General features: G+C 40.8%; 1 protein-coding gene across 5 annotated transcripts in view; it reads right to left on the minus strand.

Moving 5' to 3' along the window:
* STAG1 (STAG1 cohesin complex component) overlaps positions 1 to 20,076 on the minus strand; it is a gene marked incomplete at its 3' end in the record, with an annotated part of 343,841 nt that overhangs the window by 126,702 nt on the left and 197,063 nt on the right. For all 5 annotated transcript variants that reach the window (XM_079794806.1, XM_079794805.1, XM_079794802.1 and 2 more), the window contains exons 8-9: positions 9,563 to 9,714; positions 7,098 to 7,171 (exon numbers count right to left, since the gene is read on the minus strand). In XM_079794806.1, coding sequence (XP_079650932.1) covers positions 7,098 to 7,171; positions 9,563 to 9,714 — 226 coding nt within the window. The remainder of the gene's footprint in view (positions 1 to 7,097; positions 7,172 to 9,562; positions 9,715 to 20,076) is intronic.

Genomic DNA, 20,076 nt, shown 5'->3' on the forward strand with positions numbered 1-20,076 from the left:
TGGACAAAAATCGTACACTTATGGATGAGGACAGTGGGGGGGAATGTAAGGGCAGAGGGTGGGGTGGGAACCAGATGGAGGGGAGCTATGTGGGGAGGGGGGGGGGGGTGAAGGAGAAACAATTGTAATAATCTGAACAATAAAGATTTATTAAATTAAAAAAAATAAACTTTTTATTATTGATAGTATTATAGATATCTCCCCTTTTCCTTTACCCCCAACCTCCCAGTCTCTACCCCACCCCATGTCTTCACTACTTTATTGCCTATGTCCATGGGCTATTCCCATAAGTATGTAAGTTCTTTGGTTTATCTCTTCTTATCCCCTCAACCCCACATCAAGGTATGTCAGTCTGTTCCATGCCTCCAAGCTTCAGGTCTTTTTGTTGGTCACTTCATTCTGCTCATTAGATTCCACAAATGAGATCATGTGGAATTGGCTTATTTAACTTGGTATAATGTTTTCCAGGTCCGTCAATGCTGTCCCAAAGGGTAAGAGATCCTTCTTTTTTACAGCTGCATAGTATTCCATTGTGTAAATGTTCCACAGCTCTTTTATCCACTCATCTACTGATTGGCACTTGGGCTGTTTCCAAATCTTCACTATTGTAAATAACGCTGCTATATAGGAGTGCATACATACTTTCTGATAGGAGTTTTGGAGGTTTTAGAATATATTCTCAGAAGTGGGATGGCTGGGTCAAATGGAAGTTCAATTTTTAATATTTTGAGGAAACTCCATATGTTTTCCATAGTGGCTGCACCAGTCTGCATTCCCACCAGCAGTGAACTAGTGTTCCCTTTTTTCCACATCCTCGCCAGCACTTGTTGTTTGTTGATTTTTTGATGATAGCCATTCTGATAGGTGTGAGGTAGTATCTCATTGTAGTTTTAATTTGCATTTCTCCGATCATTAGTGACTTTGACTATTTTTTCATATGTCTCTTGGCCATTTGTATGTCCTCTTTGGAGAAATGTCTATTCAGGTCTTTTGCCCATTTTTTATTGGATTGTTTGTTTTCCTTTTAAAACCATCAGCTTTAATGCTGAGGGAAATGACCTGAGCTGAAGCTATGTGCTAAATAACCACTCCAGGGTAGGTGCCAATAAAAAGAGCAACCTCTATCTATATATATAAAAGCCTAAGCGACTGTTATGACCGGATGGTAGCTATGATGCACACTGACCACAATGGGGCAGACGCTCAACGGAGGAGCTGCTCCCTGGTGGTCAGTGCGCTCCCATAGCCAACCTCCCACAGCTGGCCAACCTCCTGTGGTCCCTCCCCACCACTAGCCGGCCAACCCCAATCGGCCCCCATTGCCGGCCAGGCTGAGGGACCCCACCCATGCACGAATTCGTGCACTGGGCCTCTTGTAAAAAATAAATGGTAAAAATTTAAAGCCCCGCTAGTCAAAAGCTGCAGTCCCACTTGGTCTGGTCAAGTACACATATGGACTAGCCAAAAATTTAGAGAGATCCTAGAAATGCATCATAGAGTGATTAGATAGATAATCTTCCCACAATAAATGGCTGGATAGAGGGCTGTGTGCTAACTCAGGAGTAACATGAGCAGACCCATGTTCTCCAAACATCATTGGCTGACAGAGAGGCTATGCAACACAATCCCCCTCCACTCCACACAACCTCCCACCCCCCCAAAAAAAAGAAAAGAAAGAAAAGAAAAAGAATAAATGCAAACAAAACAACTCCCCTCCCCCAAATAACAAAACCAAACCCCCCTCAAAAAAATACTGTACAGGGGAACAACATTATTAACAACTGATTTAAAATCAGTAACAATTAAGTCCAATAGGTAGAAATGACTCTGAACATGCTGCAAGGAAAAATAAAATTTCTACGAAGAATTCTATACTCAGCAAATCTATCTTTCAACACTGAAGTTGAAATAGTGACATCTCTAAATAATAATAATAAAAAAAGATGGAGAGACTTTGTTGCTAGCAGACTTCCTTATAAAGTCCTTCAAATTGAAAGAAAGTAACTCTATATGATAATTCAAATTCATAGGAGGAAATGAAGACGGCTAGATATGTTAAAAAGGGTAAATATAGAAGATGGCATAAATATTTATTTTCTTCTCTTAGTTTCATTAAGTCAAAAAATTATATATATTGATAATGGTTAACATGGTATTGTTAACAACAAAGATAATATGTATATACAAACATAGATAATCCTATATAATAAAAGGATAATATGCAAATTGACCGAATGGCTGAATGACCAGTCTCTATGACGTGCACTGACCATCAGGGGGCAGTACATTCCCACAGGGGGAGCGCCGCTCAGCCACAAGCTGGGCTGATGGCTGGCAAGTTCAGTGGCGGTGGTGGGAGCCTATCCTGCCTCCATGGCAGCGCTAAGGATGTCTGACTGCCATCAGTCCGACATCCTCTGAGGGCTCCTGAACCATTAAAGGGCCCACGCCGGGCTGAAGGACCCCCTCCCCAGTGTAGGAATGTCATGCACCCGGCCTCTAGTATCTATATTTACTAGAGGCTTGGTGTATGGACTTGTGCACAGGTGGGGTCCCTCGGCCTGGCCTGTGGCGATCAGGCCGAAACCGGCTCTCTGACACCCCCCAAGGGGTCCCAGATTGCAAGAGGGCAGTGACACACCCTGGAATTGGGCTCCCTCCTCTCTGGTTTCGGGTGCGTCACCCAAGAACCACAGCTGCCAAGTCACTGCAGCTCGGTAGCTCTTGTGTTGAGCGTGTGACCTGTGGTGGTCAGTGTACGTCATAGCTACTGGTCAGCCAGTCAAACGGTTGGCCGGTCACTTAGGCTTTTATATATATAGATATATGACAATAAGCACAACGGAAGGTAAGAAAGTGGAGCTATACTGGAGCAAAGTTGCTATAATTTTGTCAAATTAAATCATGTTAATGGTATATAGTTTCTAATAACTTATGCTTCACATTTTAATCTCTAAAGAAACCATAAGGAAAATAACAGATATTGTAAGACTGAATAAAACCACTGGATCCAACTATAAGCTGTCTACATGAGACATATTTCATATTCAAAAACACAAATAGGTTGAAAGTGAAAGGATTAAAAAAGTAAACTGTAAAAGAGCTAGAGTTTATTATCAAAGAAATCTTTAAGACAAAAATTTATACCAGAAAGGGCCATTTCATTGTGATAAATAGGTCAACACAACAGGATATAATAGAGCACTAGAATATATTATTTTATATGTACATGGAATTTTTTTTCTGATAAATCCATTTGGTTGAGAAAAAAAATATCCCATCAATTGCAAAATAATTTCCCAGAGCATGTTTCCTTACCACAATGTAATTAAGATAAAAATTATTAAAAATTAATTTGGAAAACATCCAAATATTTGGAAGTTAAACAAAATAATAACTTATAAGTCAAAAACATCACAAGTAATATAGGAAACTAAGAAAAAGGTGAGTAAATTAAAACAAAAGAAATCAGATAGGAGGAAATAGTAAGGAATGAAGCACAAATCAATGACATAAATATATAAAAAGTCCATTCATTGAAAAAACAAATAAAACTGATAAACCTTTAAGCTAGACTAAGACAAAAAAGAGAGAAGACACACATTACAGAATCAGGAATGAATAAGGAGACATCATGGGCAATCCTATAGAAATGAAAAGAATTATAAGGAAATATAATGAACAACATTATGCCAACAAATGTGCAATATACTTGAAATGAACATATTGCCTGAAAGATATATCACCATAATTAATCAATAAGAAATATAAAGTTAGGCCCTAGCTGGAGTGGCTCAGTGGATAGAGCATCAGCCTGCGAACTGAAGGGTCCCAGGTTTGATTCCGGCCAAGGGCGCATGAATGGGTTGTGGGCTCAATCCCCAGTAGGGGGCATGCAAGAGGCAGCCAATTAATGATTCTCTCTCATCACTGATATTTCTATCTCTCTCTCCTTCTCCCTTCCTCTCTGAAATAAATAAATATATATTTTTTTAAAAAAGAAAAGAAATAAAAAGTTAGGATAGATCTATAAGAAACTTAATTAGTAATTAAAAATCTTCACACAAATAAAACCCTAGGCTTTAAGTTCTTCCCTAGTGAAATCTATAAAATTAATACAAAAGAAATATCACTAATCTTTCATAAACTCTTTCAGAAAATAAAGCAGGAGGGAACATTTACTGGTGTACTCTATGGGGCCAGTAACCAAGTATTACCATTATAAAAGTAAACACAAAATTCCTTAATAAAATATCAGCAAATAAAACCCAGTAGCATATAAAAAGGATTATATACCATGAGCACATGAAATTTTCCCCAGAACACAAGATTGGCCTAATATCTAAAAGATCAGTTCATATAATGCACTATATTAATAGAATAATAAAAAACCTGTATTATCATCTCAACCAAAACAAAAAAATAAAATCAAACGACCAACCATTATAAAAATAACCAACGAATTAGGCTAAAAGGGAATTTCCTCATCCCACTACATGGTAACAACATAAAACTTAGAGCTAGCATTGACCTATGAACCAGGAGATTACGGTTCAATTCCCAGTCAGGGCACATGCCAGGGTTGAAGGCTCAATCCCCTGTGTGGGGTGTGCAGGAGGCAGCCAATCAACGATTCTCTTTCAGCATTGATGTTTCTATCTCTCCCTTTGCCTTCCTCTCTGAAATCAATAAAAACATTAAAAAACAAAACAAAATGGAAATAAAAAAACAATTCCATTTACAATAATAGCATAAAATAAAATCACTGAAAAATTGTACACTGAAAATCATAAAAAATTCCTCAGAAAAATTAAAGGACATCTGAATAAATTAAGATGCAATCATAGATTGGAGGATTTAGTATTATTTAGAGGGTAATTCTCTCCAAACTGGTCTACAGATTCATTATATTCTCCATCAAAATCCCAGCAAGCTTGTGCATAAAAATTGACAAGCTAATCCTAAAATTTATATAGAAAAGCGGGAGAGGTATAATAATCACAACAATTTTGAAAAAGAACAAAGGAGGAGAACTTAACACTACTTGATATTAAAAACTTACTACAAAAAACTGTATGTTCTCACTTAAATATGGAATCTAAGATAGTCAAATTCAAAGAAAGAGAGAGCAGAATGGTGGCTGCCAGAGGTTTGGAGGGGTGGGAGGGAGTATTGGGGAAAATAAGGAAATAATGATCAAAGAGTATAAACTTCCAGTTATAACGTGAATAAGTTCTGGGGATCTAATGTATAGTTACGGTGACTAGAGAAACAGTACTGTATTACATACTTGAAAATTACTGAGAGTATATCTCAAATTTTTATCACCACACACACACAAAAAGGTAATTACTAGTATGTGATGTGATGGAGGTATTAACTAACCTTACTGTCGTCGTTATTTAAGAATATATATGTGTATCAAGTCATCACATTGTATACCTTAAAATTACGTATGTTATATGTCAATTATAAATCAATAAAGCTAAAAAAATGCCACCTACTCTAAAGCTAAAGTAATAAATATAGTTGGTATGAGTATACAGACAGATTAGCAAATCCAGAAATAAAACCTTATACAGTATTTATGGTCATTTGATTTTCAAAAACAGTGCCAAGACAAATCAATTGGAGAAGGATAGTCTTTCACCAAATGGTGCTTGGACCAATTAATATGCAAAAGTTGGACTTATATCCTTATTATTGCACCATATGCAGAAATTAACTTTATATATGGTTCATAACTGAGAAGATTAAATGATTAGACTTCTACAATAAAATACAGAAGAAAATTTGGGGTTAGACAAAATGCTCAAAATATGACATAAAAAACATTACCACATAAATAAAATCAAGAAATAAATTCATTTAAATTGAAAGCTTTTGCTCTCCAAAAGGCATTATGAAGCAAACAAACAGAAAGTAATAGGCTGGGGGGAAAATAACTGCAAGTCATTTATGTGATAATACATTGTATCATGAACATAAAAAAAGTACTCCTGTAAAAGCTCTCTTAGAACAGTAAATTTGTAAAGATGAAAGACTCAAACAATACTATCAACAAATTTTGACCTAATTGATACAAAGAAAAAGCACAATACACATTCTTTTCCTCAGCAACTAAAACATTTATCAAGAGAGACCATATTGTGGACCATAAAACGAATCTCAATAAATTTAAAAACATTCAAATCATACAAATTATGTTCTCTGACTACAATGGAACTATTAAAAATCAATAACAGAAAGTTATTTGGAAAGATCTCAGATATTTGCCAACTAAATACCACACTTCTAAATAACCCATGGGTCAAAGAAAAGAGCCAAAATATAAGAATATTTTGAGCTGAATGAAAATGAAAACACAACATGTGCAAATTTAGGGGATACAACTAAAGTAGTGCTAGGAGAGAAATGTATAGGACTAAATTCCTATATTAGGAAAAAAAGGTTTCAAACCAATTACCTCAGTTTCCACCTTGAGAAACTAAAGAGAGAAAGCGAAACCCAAAGTAAGCATGTATAATTAACAGAAGGTAACAAGTGTATGTATATTAGCCACTAATTCTTGTGAAATACGCTCTTTAATAATGTAGTTAATGTTTTTAAAGTTTACAGGTTTCACAGAAAGACAACCTAAATTCATTTGCAATGTAGCATGACAAAAATAGTTGGGAAATACTATGCTTCTACTTTCATGCATATAGTTGAAGGTAAACAAAAATAATGTTATGAAGTTGTATTATCTTCACAGACTGCTGGTTAATTTGACCATGGAACAAGGTGAGTACCACAGGACAGGAAGCAAGGCAATTATCAAGACAATCACATCTTATTAAGGGCACATTAACTTAAGATTACCTATTCCATCAATACAAATGCAAGTACATAGGGTGCCTCTAACAGTGTTATGTCCTGAATTTGGAAGAGTGTGGCAGTGACAGCATAATAGTAACATTTATTTAGCTTTTATAACCAAAGATGTTTTCCAGAAAACAAATCAAGACGAGTTTTATATCTCTAGAACTACCTAGAACTACAAAGAAGCAATAAATTCTAAGTTTAAAATCTTCTAAATGATTTTAAAAATCCCTTACCGGTATCTATGAACAAATATACCCTTAAAAATAGAGTTCATCATATTTTCGATTTCATCCTGATTTTCTTGTAGCTGAAATAAAAAATAAATTAATTAAAATGTTGATCATTTTATTTAGAACAGTGGTTTTTAACCTTTTTCATCTCATGGCGCACACAAACTATTAAAATTTCATCTCATGGCTGCACACACACACAAAATTTTTTTTTTTTTGCCGATCCGACAAAAAAATAGGTATAATTTTGATTCATTCACACCGGATGGCTATTGTGTTTGACAATCTCAGGGAAAATAGGTCAGTGCCCCTGACTAAATAGGTATGTTTTAAAAATTCTTGTGGCACACCAGAAAGCCTCTTGAGGCACACAGGTTAAAAATAGCTGATTTATAATGAACAGTTCCAATTGTTTTTAATAACTGCTAATTCTCATTTTGGGTAATTATCAATCCTTTTTCTCACTTATTGTGCAACATATTACCAGTATTCTTGCATTACTTCTACAACTATACTAGTGGATTTAGAACCTCTCTCTTTCTTGACACTAAAAGAAGTGGTGCTAAGGTGGTGAGATTGCTGTCTCCAAAATATCATTTGCTTTGGGAATAGTCCTCAATTTCTATACCTCTTTTGTCCAAACCAGGTCCTTGGCTTGATTTTGTCTTTCTTGGCAACAGATTTCCCATGATTATCATACTTGCCACTGTAGAAGAAATTTCCTATTCTACCTAAAGTATCCAAATATGACTCTGCATCTGATTAGCTCATGACTGAGAGTAGGCTAAATTTCCAGTATAGTAGGCATACTCGAAAGCAACAAGGTTCCTAGCCATCAATGGTAGAATGTAGCAACAAAATAAAACACTACAGCAAAGATAATAAATTTCAGGCAACACTACTGATCAGAATTAAAGTTTTGAGTTTATTCACTGCTCAAAAGGAATAAAAACATTGATATAAAATTACATTCAATGTGATATTTCTTATTCTAATTTGTTTTGTATTAATACTCAGTGAAATACTGGCTTTAACTGCAAACTCCAATGTGACAAAACTCCTCAGACTTATTCCTTCAGACTTTTTAAAAAAATCCTCACCTGAGGAAATGTTTTTTATTGATTTTTAGAGAGAGAGGAAAGGAGAGAGAAAGAGAGAGAGAGAAAGAAACATTTACTGGTTGCCTCCTACACATGCACCAACTGGGGATCAAACCACAAACCAGGTATGTGTCCTGACCTGGAATCGAACCCACAACCCTTTGGTATATGGGACTGAGCCACTCGACCAAAGCCAGATTTATTTTTTTGCTGTATACTGTTTCAGGTTTGACTGAAATAAGTTTAAGAATACTTTTATGGTAAAGCATTCATAATAGTGCAACTTACTTGTAAGTTACACTTTTCTTGCACTTATTTTAAAAAATAATTTATAAGAAGTATATAGTTTGGTTAGTAGTACTTACTGAAGCCACAGTTCCAAAATTTACTCCCATAGTATTACAAATATAGTATGTGTTCTGAGTTTAATTGTACCCCTCAAAAATCCATATGCTAAAGTGCTAAACCTTGCCACATCAAACCTTATTTAGAAATAGGGCGTGGCAGAGGTTGTAGGCTAAGATAGGGCCACAACAACGTAGGGTGGGCCCATAATCCAATATGACTGGTTTCTTTAGAAAAAGTAGAAATTTAGACTTGCACACACACAGGGAGAAAGAAGGCCATGTGAAGACTGAAATTATCTTTGACTTGTAGCCCATAGAACTCTGAGAAAAAAAATCCTTTTCTTTAAGCCACTCAGTTTGTGGTATCTATTACAGCAGCCCTAGCATGCTAATACAGAATGGATTATAATTTAATCATAAGTTTGCTGCTTCTTTTTGCCTGTTATAACCCATTATTCATTGATAGAAATTTGTAGCAATGTGATAGTAATCCTTTTTCAAGTTAAAATATAAAGTAATACTGTAGATCTAAAATTTTATTTCGTATTGAATAAAAATATTACCTACTAAAAATCTAGTTTAAAGTAATTTTCAACACATATATGAAAATTTCATTGTAAAACTGAGACTGATCTTATTCACAAGAGTGCCTTATATATTTAGCTAATGGTAGGCTTTGGCTTTCTCCTAGAAATGCAGGCTTTGCTGGCCCTTAGTTCTTATGTTAATACTTATCATGCTTTCTTTGCCCATAGCCTGATAATGTTTATTAGTTACCTAACTCCCGTATTACCTTTTTTCAAAAGTAGAATTGTTCTGTGATTCTCTTCTGCCATTAGCACTCAGATATTCACTGGCTGAATACTGTAGGTTCATTTTAAAACTTCGAGATCAAATAATATAATTTTAAAAAGTAAATTAAGAAAATACACAAACTGTTTTACAGGGGGAAAAAACTAATATGATATTATTTCCTACACATTTACATTAACATAAGAATTTCAGATATCATGAAACTTACCTCTTTGCGTTTCTGAAGTAGTAACTCCAACCTTTCATTGGCTCTTTTCCCAATCATTTTATTTCTTTCAGCTTCATATTGTCTCTGTGTATTATCCTGATGAATACTGAGGTTTAAGGCAACATTCACCAAAGCAGTCATGAGCTTCATGGCTATGAAATAAATGAAGACTATAGTATTCAACTATGAATCAGAACTTCATAAGGTTACAAATTTATAATGGAAACAGATGAAAAGAATTTGTTTTATAATCAGGCATAATTCAAGTGAAAAATAAAAATAAAAATTATTTTATAGAAATTGTCATCTTACTCTGAAACAGTGTTACTAGAGTTTGGCTCATTAACCTTTCCCACTTAAAAACAGCCCTATCCTAATAACCATCAGCAGGACGGATTTAGATAGTATCTTCTACAACCCATCTCCCCAGTCCTCAAATACGCACACCTTAGTGAGAGCATACTAATCAAACCTACTCTTCTAACCACCAGTTCTGAGTATACAATTGCTTCCTTAATACCTATATTAGTTAGATGCATCAATCAGTTCATGACTTGTACCCCAAAGATGGATCCTCTGCTCATATTGCTAACCTCAGTGAATGGCATAACATAACCTCCAACCCCTGAAAAACAGTCTGATCCTACCAATCTCATTAAATTCATTAAAAATGTATACTGTGAATTTCTGACTGACCTATTTTCCTTAGTCATAGTGTTAACGTACTTTTAAATGTTCACTTGTATTTGTAAATCTTAAGTATTTTCAAACTTCTGTTTCAAGTGCTCTGAGAAACAGGTATGACATAAACCTTAAACTTTTATCTATTCATATTTATATTCATTATTGAGATGGTGAAAATGTAGGAAATATTGGTAGAGAAATAAGAGGGTTGGTGTTGATAAAATAATTTCCCTCCTTTTTTTAAGGTTATTCACCTGCAAAAACAAATGTTCAGTTATAAAAAATGAACTGATCAGTGTTTTGGAAAAATTGATCCATTTATCTTCATATCTAAACTAAATATCCAAACCTAAATATGAGCATGCATTTCTTTTAAAATGTCACTATTTCCCTTTAAAATACATATATAAATATATATACATAAATGCTGTATCTCTACCTACTTACCTATCTACACACACACACACACACACACACACACACACACACACTCTGTTATTCTGAAACTCTATCTACATTTTGGATAACTCCATGTTAATAGTGATTGCTACTGCCCTTAAATCAAAATATAAAACATAAATCCTAAAAACAAATGTATTAAACTGCCCAAGTCAGGAATAATAGTTTAACAAAGCATGTCCTGAGCATACATAGTCTTACCCAATGAAGCTTAATTTACTATATACTTCTAGTTCTATAAAACAAAGTGACTTGAAGATCAACGAGCTGGAAAGCATTAAAATTAACACCAACCCTGGCTGGAATTCACCAGTGGAAGCTGAGATACATATTTTCTTGAATTTAATAGCTTTTGCTTTCAGCTATGTATCTCTTTGTGAACCTAGATCCCAATCTCCAACTGTCATTGTGTAATGACCTGCCACCCATCCTAGTTATATATAAACAAAATAAATCAACACACTAGAATAATGAAAAAATGCAAAATAATCAAAACATTTTCAGAAAAGTATTAGATATAATATAGTAGTATTATTCATTGAGACAAAATACTTATGAATCTGTAAACATACACTTGACTAAAATTTTTATTTAACATACCACCAACACATAGCAAATAAAGCTATTAAAGAAAGACTTTCTAACTTAATGACACAGATACAACATGGGGATTGTGAAATCTAATTGAGTCTACTAAAAAAAGACTAATTTCTGCAGATTGTGAGCACTAATTACATTTTATTGGCATTTCTAACAGAACCATTTTATAAATGAACTAGAGGCCCAGTTCATGAAAATTCCTGCCCCTGGGGGCTCCGTCAGCCCGGCCTGCCCCCTCTCACAGTCCGGGAACCCTCAGGGGCAGGAAGCAACCCAGTGATCAGGGGAAGGTGACGCCCAATCACACCTCTGCTGCTGCCACTGCTGGCAGTGCAAGCCTCGGCCGGCCCTGGTTACCTGAGCCTCAGGCAGCCCTGGGCAGCCCAGCAGCCACTAGCAGCCTTAGGCTTGCCTGTGCCTCAGGCTGGCCCTAGGTGGCTGGGCAGCTGCCATCGGCGGCTTGCCTGTGCCTCGGGCCAGCTCTGGGTAGCTGGGGGGCTGAGGGAACTGGGGGACTCCGGAGGCAGGCGCGCGGGGCGGCTGGACCTGCCTGGGGGCGGGCCCGGCTGGGCCACGCGCCTGCCACCCCAGCGGGGCAGAGGCGACTGGGCGCGGCCATCTTGTGGCTTGAGGGTGTGACAGTCAATTAGCATATTCCCGCCTTATTGGCTGTGGGTGCCACCATCTTTGTGAGGGTATGATGGTCAATTAGCATATTCCCCTCTTTATTAGATAGGATAATCATATAGAAGTTCAGCTGGATTCTGTTACATGGGCTGTTAAGTGCCTTCTCCTTGTCAACCAAAGAGAATACTTCATTTATCCTTTGAATTTTAACTGCTGACTACTACTTGCTCTAGTACTATAGAATGGTAAATTGTGCTGCTCAGAAGTGTGGTTTGCAAACAGGTGCTAACAAAAAACGGCTTGTTATCACTTCATTTTAAGTACAAATTTAAAAGTAAGTTTTTAGAAATGTTTGTTATAATTTGACAGAGTCAACTATGTCTGTTGAATTTAATAATGAAATGACACTAAAACTATATATTTTGACAATAATTGTATTATATTTTACAAAGTACTAGTTATAACAGGTTGGTAATTTAAAAACTAGTCTTTCACCAGAGAGTTCAAGAAGCACTTGTTTAATGCTTCCCCATTCATTGGTCAACCCAGCATATGCTGAGCATTATGTACTAGAAGTAAAAAAGTACACAAGAAAAAAAAAAGGAAAAATAAGTGCACAAGACAGTATCTGCCCTCATATTTTTTACTCCCTAGTGAGAATAAACAAAGAGATAATATATAAATGAAAGATAGTCAGATAATGAAAATATCTATCAAGAAAACTAATGGAAACCAAGATGGCGGCATAGGTTAAACACCTAACCTACAGCCGGGCACAACAATTTCAAAAACACAACTAAAAATCAAAACGGACATCATCCAGAACCACAGGAAAGCTGGCTGACTGAAATGCCCACAATTAGAAGGAAAGAGAAAACCACAAGGAAAATCAGAGAAGCCGTAAAAGCTTGAGGTATGGAGACACGGGCGGAGACACGAGCCTGCGCGCGTGCGGCGAAGACGGAGCCCGAGAGGAAGGGGCGGCTGACGGCCTGGCTGGCGTTCTCTGGCGGGAAGGAGATAAAAGCGCCAGATTGTGCTGAACCCCAGCTCCGACTGCACTGAACCCCAGTTCCGGGCGAAACCCTGGGAAGCCGGGCTCATGTTGGGTGAGTCTGGGCTGTGGGGAGGAGACACAGAGGAGCTGCGCCGGAGCCGCGCACGGGAATGTGCGCAGAGGAGGGTCTGTTGCCTGTGCCGCTGGATTGCCCTAGCGGGAAGGAGACAAAAGCTCCGGACTGTGCTGAACCCCCAGTTCCAACTGCACTGAACCCCAGTTCCGGGAAAGACCCGGGGAAGCCAGGCTCATACTGGGGAAAGCTGGGCTGTGGGGCAGAGGTGCAGAGAGGCGGCGAAGAGCAGAGCACCGGAGGCGCGCACGGGATTGTGCGTGGAGGATGGGCTGTTGACTGTGCCGCTGAGTCGCCCTGGAGGGAAGGAGACAAAAGCGCCAGACTGCGATGAGCCCCAATTCTGACTACACGGAAACCCAGTTCCGGGCGAGAATCTGGGAATCCAGATTCATTGGGGGAGAGACTAGACTGTTTGGCAGCGCGCGAAACTCCAGGGCGCTTTTCTCTCAGAGGTGTTTGCTGGGAGTACAGAGGGACACAGGAACCTCATAGGGCGGGGCTGACGGGAAGCCAAGGCGGTAGGCTCCGCCCTGTAACTCCGCCCCATCCAAGCTGAACACAGAGGCTTTTACAATTTTGCAAGTCTAGTTGAATGGGGCTGTCTCCCGGCATAGACACAGCTGATCCTCACAGCCAATTGGACTGGAGGTCACATCCTCCCAGTGTACCAACAGCAATCAAGGCTTAACAACACCAAGACTTTGCACTCAGCCCACAAAGGGGGGTATCAAGAGCGATCACCTAGGGAGATTGGGGAAGCTGAGCGATAGGGAGGCAGCCAAAAGGGGAAGACACCGAAACAGGTCACGAATATAAGGGATGCTGTAATTCCTGCTGAGGGGCCACAGGCAGTAGCTGACCTACACTCCATTGGAGACCCAGAAACGAGGGCATCTAGTGGTCGGTGTGAGATGACACCAGATTTCAACCACTCCCATAAGGGACACATTCAAGAGGCAGACGCAGTGAGCGCCAAAGCCTTGCTGCACCAAGACCCGGCACATAAACGTGTCTCCCGCACAGCAACTCTTCCTTTATAGACACAGAGGGTCCGCAAGGCCAATTGGCCTGGAGGACAATTCCTCCCAGTGACACCAACAACAATCAAGACTTAACTATACAAACAAGGACCAAGATGGAGGCATAGGGCAGAAGCCTGATTGCTGCCTACCACAACAATTTTGAGACTACGACGGGAGAGCAGAGCAGACACCATCCAGAACCACCGGAGGGCTGACTGAGCAGATGCTCTACAACTAGAATAAAAGAGAGGGGTACGCGGGATGAAGCTGATGCCGGTGACCCAAAGACCACACTTTAAAAACTACGGCTCAGGCGACACAATGGCGGCCTGGATCGTGCTCGGCGCAGTTCCCCCAGCGGTCTCCGGCTGAGGGGAAGGCTTTACTCGCTGCCGAGCACGGACAGACGAGCCCCTGGGAGACATGGGGTGGGAGACTCCGCGCTTGCTGACCTCCGAGTCCTTCAAGAATCTCAAAGCCCCGGAAGCGGCCAGGTGCGCACGCTCGGCGACCGGCCACCGCTGCAGACCCAAGGGCCGACGCAGCCACCCCGGACCAGCCCGCCGCCGCGCACCGGGCACACCGGAGCTTCGCCGAGCCCGCCGCCCAACGAGTTCTGCGGTGGCTGCCCTGGAACTCTGAGAAAATGGCCGAAGGAATTGCTGAGAGGGAATTGACCAACAGGAATTGGGATCAAGAAGACGAAACCCCGCTGGGTCCCGGATCCGGGTGAAGCCGCGTGCCCCTGGGTCCGGGTGAGGCTGGGAACTGGGTCAGGGTGAGCCTGGGTCCCGGGTCCGGGCGAGGCCATGCGCCCCTGGGTCCGGGTGAAGCTGAATCCTGGGTCTGGGCGAGGCCGTGTGCCCCTGGATCCGGGTGAGGCTGGGTCCCGGGTCCGGGTGAGGCCGTGGGCCCCTGGATCTGGGTGAAGCCATGCCCCTGGGTCCGGCCGAGACCAAACCAGAGGGAGTCGGACCTGCATTACCACCATTTGTCCACCATCCAGAGCTGAGGGGTCAGTGCCGACATGTACTCATAAGGAACTGGTGGACATTGATATTGGGTCTCAAAAGAACTGTTGGTCCAGAAAGAAACTCACTACAGACTGATTCATTTGCCTGTCAGCATAACTATTATTGCTCGTCGCACATTCAATTCTTATAAGTATATCTCTAGTGACACATGATTTCGCTCATCTAGGGGAAATGATGAACAACATAGACTGATGAACAAGAACAGAACCAGAAACAAGGAGGCATCGATCGGACTATCGGGCCTCAGAGGGAGGATAGGGGAGGGTGGGGGGAGGGGGGAGAGATCAACCAAAGGTCTTGTGTGCATGCATATGAGCCTAACCAATGCTTAAGTTCAACAGAGGGTTGGGGCATCAATGGGGAGGGGTGTGGGATGGGAATGGGGGGATGAGGACAAATATGTGACACCTTAATCAATAAAGAAATTTAAAAAAAAAAAGAAAACTAAAGTATGGTTAAAAAAAAGTATGGTAAGAGGATGAGTATAGCGGATGGTCAGGCAAGAAGGCCTCATTGAAGAGCACATGTTTAAGCATGGAGTGAAAAAGCATGTATAACAGAACAATGTTCCAAAGTAATGAGGTAAATTGTTATGAGATGGGCACTCATAAAAAAGCAAGGTGGTTAGTGTGGCTAAAGCATAGAAATAGGCAGAGGCAGGAGATGAAGTCGAAGAAAAAAATCAAGGAGCCACATTATAGGTTCTACTAGGATCAAATAAGATCTTACGATTAAATCTAAGTGAGGTAAGTCCCACTGAAAAATTTGGGGTGAGAAATATTCTGATTTACATTCTAAACTTCTGTGTGAACAGACTATAGAACAGTAAAAGGAGAAAAAGGAGAGAACAAATAGTACACTGAAGAGAGAGCTAAAAATACAGGGTGTCCCCCATCCCCAAAAGTATATATACTTTAATAGCTGATAGTTCAATTTTGAAAATAAGTCCTGGCTGGTTTTGCTCAGTGGTTAGAGTGTAGGCCCTCGGACCGAAGGGTCTCAGGTTAGATTCTGGGTCAAAGGCACGTACCTTGGGCAGGTTCAATCCCTGGCCCTGGTCAGGGCATGAGCAGGAGGCAACCAATCAATGTGTCTCTAATACCTTGATGTTTCTCTCTCTCTCTTCCCTCCTTCCCCATCCCTTCCACTCTCTCTAAAAATCAAAGAAATATCCTCACTCCTTGGGCGAGGATTAAAAAAATAAATAAAAAATGAAATGTATTTTAATAAACACTGCCTTTATAATTATTCAAAGTGAGTGTACATACATTTTTTGGGGACACCCTATATTTTGATGAATGGTTGCAACGATGACTAAAGATTTTGGCCTTGAGCAACTCAGTAAAGCAAAGTTAGCTTGGATGTAAGTTGTAGCAATAGGTAGAGAAAAATGTTTAGATGTGAAATATATTTTGAAGGTAGAGCTATAATATAATAGATTATATGTAGGAATTGACATAAATAGAAAATGCAAGAAGAGAAGTTTTGTGGTTATTGGGTATCTACTAGTGAGTAGAAATGTCTAGTAGATATAACATTTGGAAGTTGTCATCATCAAAGATATTGGTATTTAGACACAGAAACTGGATGGCACATCCATCCAATGGTTAACTATTCAGCTATTAGAAAAAAGTGGCATGATTTTGTGTGCTGTAAAGAAAAAACCAACCAAGTTATTTGTTTATGAGGAAGGGGAGGGAGAAAAATGCCTGTCAATGTGTATATTATGCTAGTATTTATGCAAAAGAAGAAATGTGTTTTCTATTTTTATGTGCCAGTCACTCTTCTAAGCTCTTTATACATACCTGTTCATTTACACCTCACAACTCTATCAAATAAGCACTATTATAATTATCATTTTTTATTTTTTTTTACATAAGAGAAAACTGAGGCACAGATTGGCTAAGAGACTTGCAAGTTATACAGTCAGTATCTGGCAGAGATAGAATTTAATTACAGGCAATCATGCTCTGTAATCCAATTTCTTAACCATTACAGCATACTGCCTCTCATTAAATATGCATGTACTATTATTATCATACTAGTGGCCCGGTGCATGAAATTCGTGCACGGGGGGGGGGGGGGGGGGGAGAGGAGGGGTCCCTCAGCCCAGCCTGCACCCTCTCCAATCTGGGACCCCTTGAAGGATGTCCTACTGCTGGGTTATAGAAATAGGGCCATGGGGGTGTGGCCAGCCTGGGTGAGGGGCTGATGGCTGTTTGCAGGCTGGTCAAACCCCCCAGCGGGGACCCTCACCCCATGGGGGTGTGGCCAGCCTGGGTGAGGGGCTAAGGGCTGTTTTCAGGCTGGCCACACCCCCTTCAGGGTGGGGATCCCTGCTGGGGTGCCTGGCCAGCTAGGGTGAGGGGCTAATAGCTGTTTGCAGGCTGGCCACGCCCCCCAGTGACCCAAGCTCCCAGCCCCTCCTTTTTTGTTTTCAAGCCCCTCCTTGAGCAAAGGCCAGGGCCAGCTGGAAGGAGGTATCTAGGATTTATTTATCTTCTATAATTGAAACTTTGCAGCCTTGAGCGGAGGCCAGGACTGGCCAGGGCAGGCGGGAAGCTTGGGGCAACCCAAGCTTCCTGCTTGCTCTAGCTCCATGGCCGCTGCCATCTTTGTTGGGTTAATTTGCATACTCGCTCTTATTGGCTGGTGGGTGTAGCAGAGGTACGGTCAATTTGCATGTTTCTCTTTTATTAGTGTAGAAAATATGAAAAGATATGTAAGAAACTGGCAATTGGTTGTCTTCAAGGAAGAGAATTTGATGGCTAAGAACTGTGAGTGGAAAAGTGACATTGCACCATAGTATGTGTTTTTTAATTTTTAAGGTCACATGACTGTATTATCTCTCCCATCATAATTATATTTTAATAGAATAAAAAAAACCTATGGAATTGGCTTTCACTTTATTCACTAAGGAGTGAATGAAGACAAAAGATAAAGACATCTGAAGATGGAGTCCTGAGTTAATTCAGTATTTACAGCTTAGCTTTCTAAGATCCACCAGGGCAGTGTGGTATTCCAGAAAACAAGCAAAGACAGTGCTTCCAAAAGGAATAAGTAGGCCCTAGCTGGTTTGGCCCAGTGGATAGAGCATCAGCCTGTGGACTAAAGGATCCCAGGTTTGATTCCAGCCAAGGGCACATGCCCAGGTTGTGGGCTTGGTCCTCAGTAGGGGGCGTGCAGAAGGCAGCCAATCAATCATTCTCTCTCATCATTGATGTTTCTATCTCTCCCACTCCCTCTCTGAAATCAATAAAAATCCTATCTAATAATAGACAAATATGCAAATTGACCATACCTCCGACACACCCACAAGCCACGCCCACCATCCAATCAGAGTGAGTATGCAAATTAACCCAAACCAAGATGTCTACAGCCACAGAGAGCAAGATTTCCTAGGTAACAGAGGAAGCCAAGCTTTCTGCCAGCCGTTGCAGGCCTAAGCCTCCACTCAAGCTACAAAGTTTCAATTATAGAAGGTAAACCAATTCAAACAAATGGTGGCAGAATGGAGCTTGAGAGAGCAGGCCAGGGTTGCTGCCGGCAACAGGGGAAGCAAAGCTTTTCACACACCCTGGCTGGGCCCACCTGCTTAAGGCAACAAAATTTCAATTATAACCCCAACAGAAATGGCTGCCGGCCGCGGAGGGAGCCCCAGGCTTGGCTCCGCTCCAGGCTACAAAGTTTCAATTGTAGAAGGAAAATAAATTCCAGATACCAGGGCCTCCGCTTGTGTTGCCAGGGGGCGTGGCTGGCCTGCAAACCACCACAGGCCCCTCACTCAGGCCGCCCCACGCCCCAAGGGAACCCCACCCTGATCAGGGACACCCTTCAGGGCAAACCAGCTGGCCCCCACCCCTGTACCAGGCCTCTATCCTATCTAATAAAAGAGTACTATGGAGATTGATCATCACTGCAACACACAATATAGCTGCCCCCATGTGGACACAAGATGGCCACCACAAGATGGCCAGCAGGAGAGGGCAGTTGGGAGGCACCCGGCCTGCAAGGGAGGGCAGTTGGAGGTGATCAACCCTGCAGGAGAGGGCAGTTAGGGGTAACCAGGCCGGCAGAGGAGGGAAGTTGGGGGCAAACAGGCTGGCAGCAGAGTGGTTAGGGGGTGATCAGGCTGGCAGGCAGAAGCGGTTAGGGGCAATCAGGAAGGCAGGCAGGCAAGCAGTTGGGAGCCAGCAGTCCTGGATTGTGAGAGGGATGTCCGACTGCCCGTTTAGGCCCAATCTCAGAGATCGGGCCTAAACGGGCAGTCGGACATCCCTTGAGGGGTCCCAGATTGGATAGGGTACAGGCTGGGCTGAGGGACAACCCCCCTCCGTGCATGAATTTCGTGCACCGGGCCTCTAGTATAAATATAAAAAGCAATCCCATTTACCATCACACCAAAAAAAATTAAGATACCTAGGAATAAACTTAACTAAGGAGGTAAAAGACCTATACGCGGAAAACTACACAACACTGAAAAAAGAGATAGAGGAGGACATAAACAGATGGAAGAACATACCATGTTCATGGATTGGTAGAATCAACATCATCAAAATGTCCATACTACCCAAAGCAATCTATAATTTCAATGCACTCCCCATTAAAATACCAACGGGATACTTCACAGACCTGGAACGAACTTTCCAAAAATTCATCTGGAATAAAAAAAGACCCCGAATAGCTACAGCAATCCTGAGAAAGTACAACAAAGTAGGAGGGATCTCAATATCAGATTTCAAGCTATATTACAAAGCCACTGTTCTCAAAACTGCCTGGTATTGGCACAAGAACAGACATATAGATCAATGGAATAGAATAGAGAACCCAGAAATCGATCCAAATCGCTATGTTCAATTAATATTTGACAAAGGAGGCATGAACATACAATGGAGTCAAGAGAGTCTCTTCAATAAATTGTGTTGGGAAAATTGGACAGATACATGCAAAAAAAT

This window comes from Cnephaeus nilssonii, assembly GCF_951640355.1.
Source record: "Cnephaeus nilssonii genome assembly, chromosome: 17".
In the NCBI taxonomy this organism is placed as follows: Eukaryota; Metazoa; Chordata; class Mammalia; order Chiroptera; family Vespertilionidae; genus Cnephaeus; species Cnephaeus nilssonii.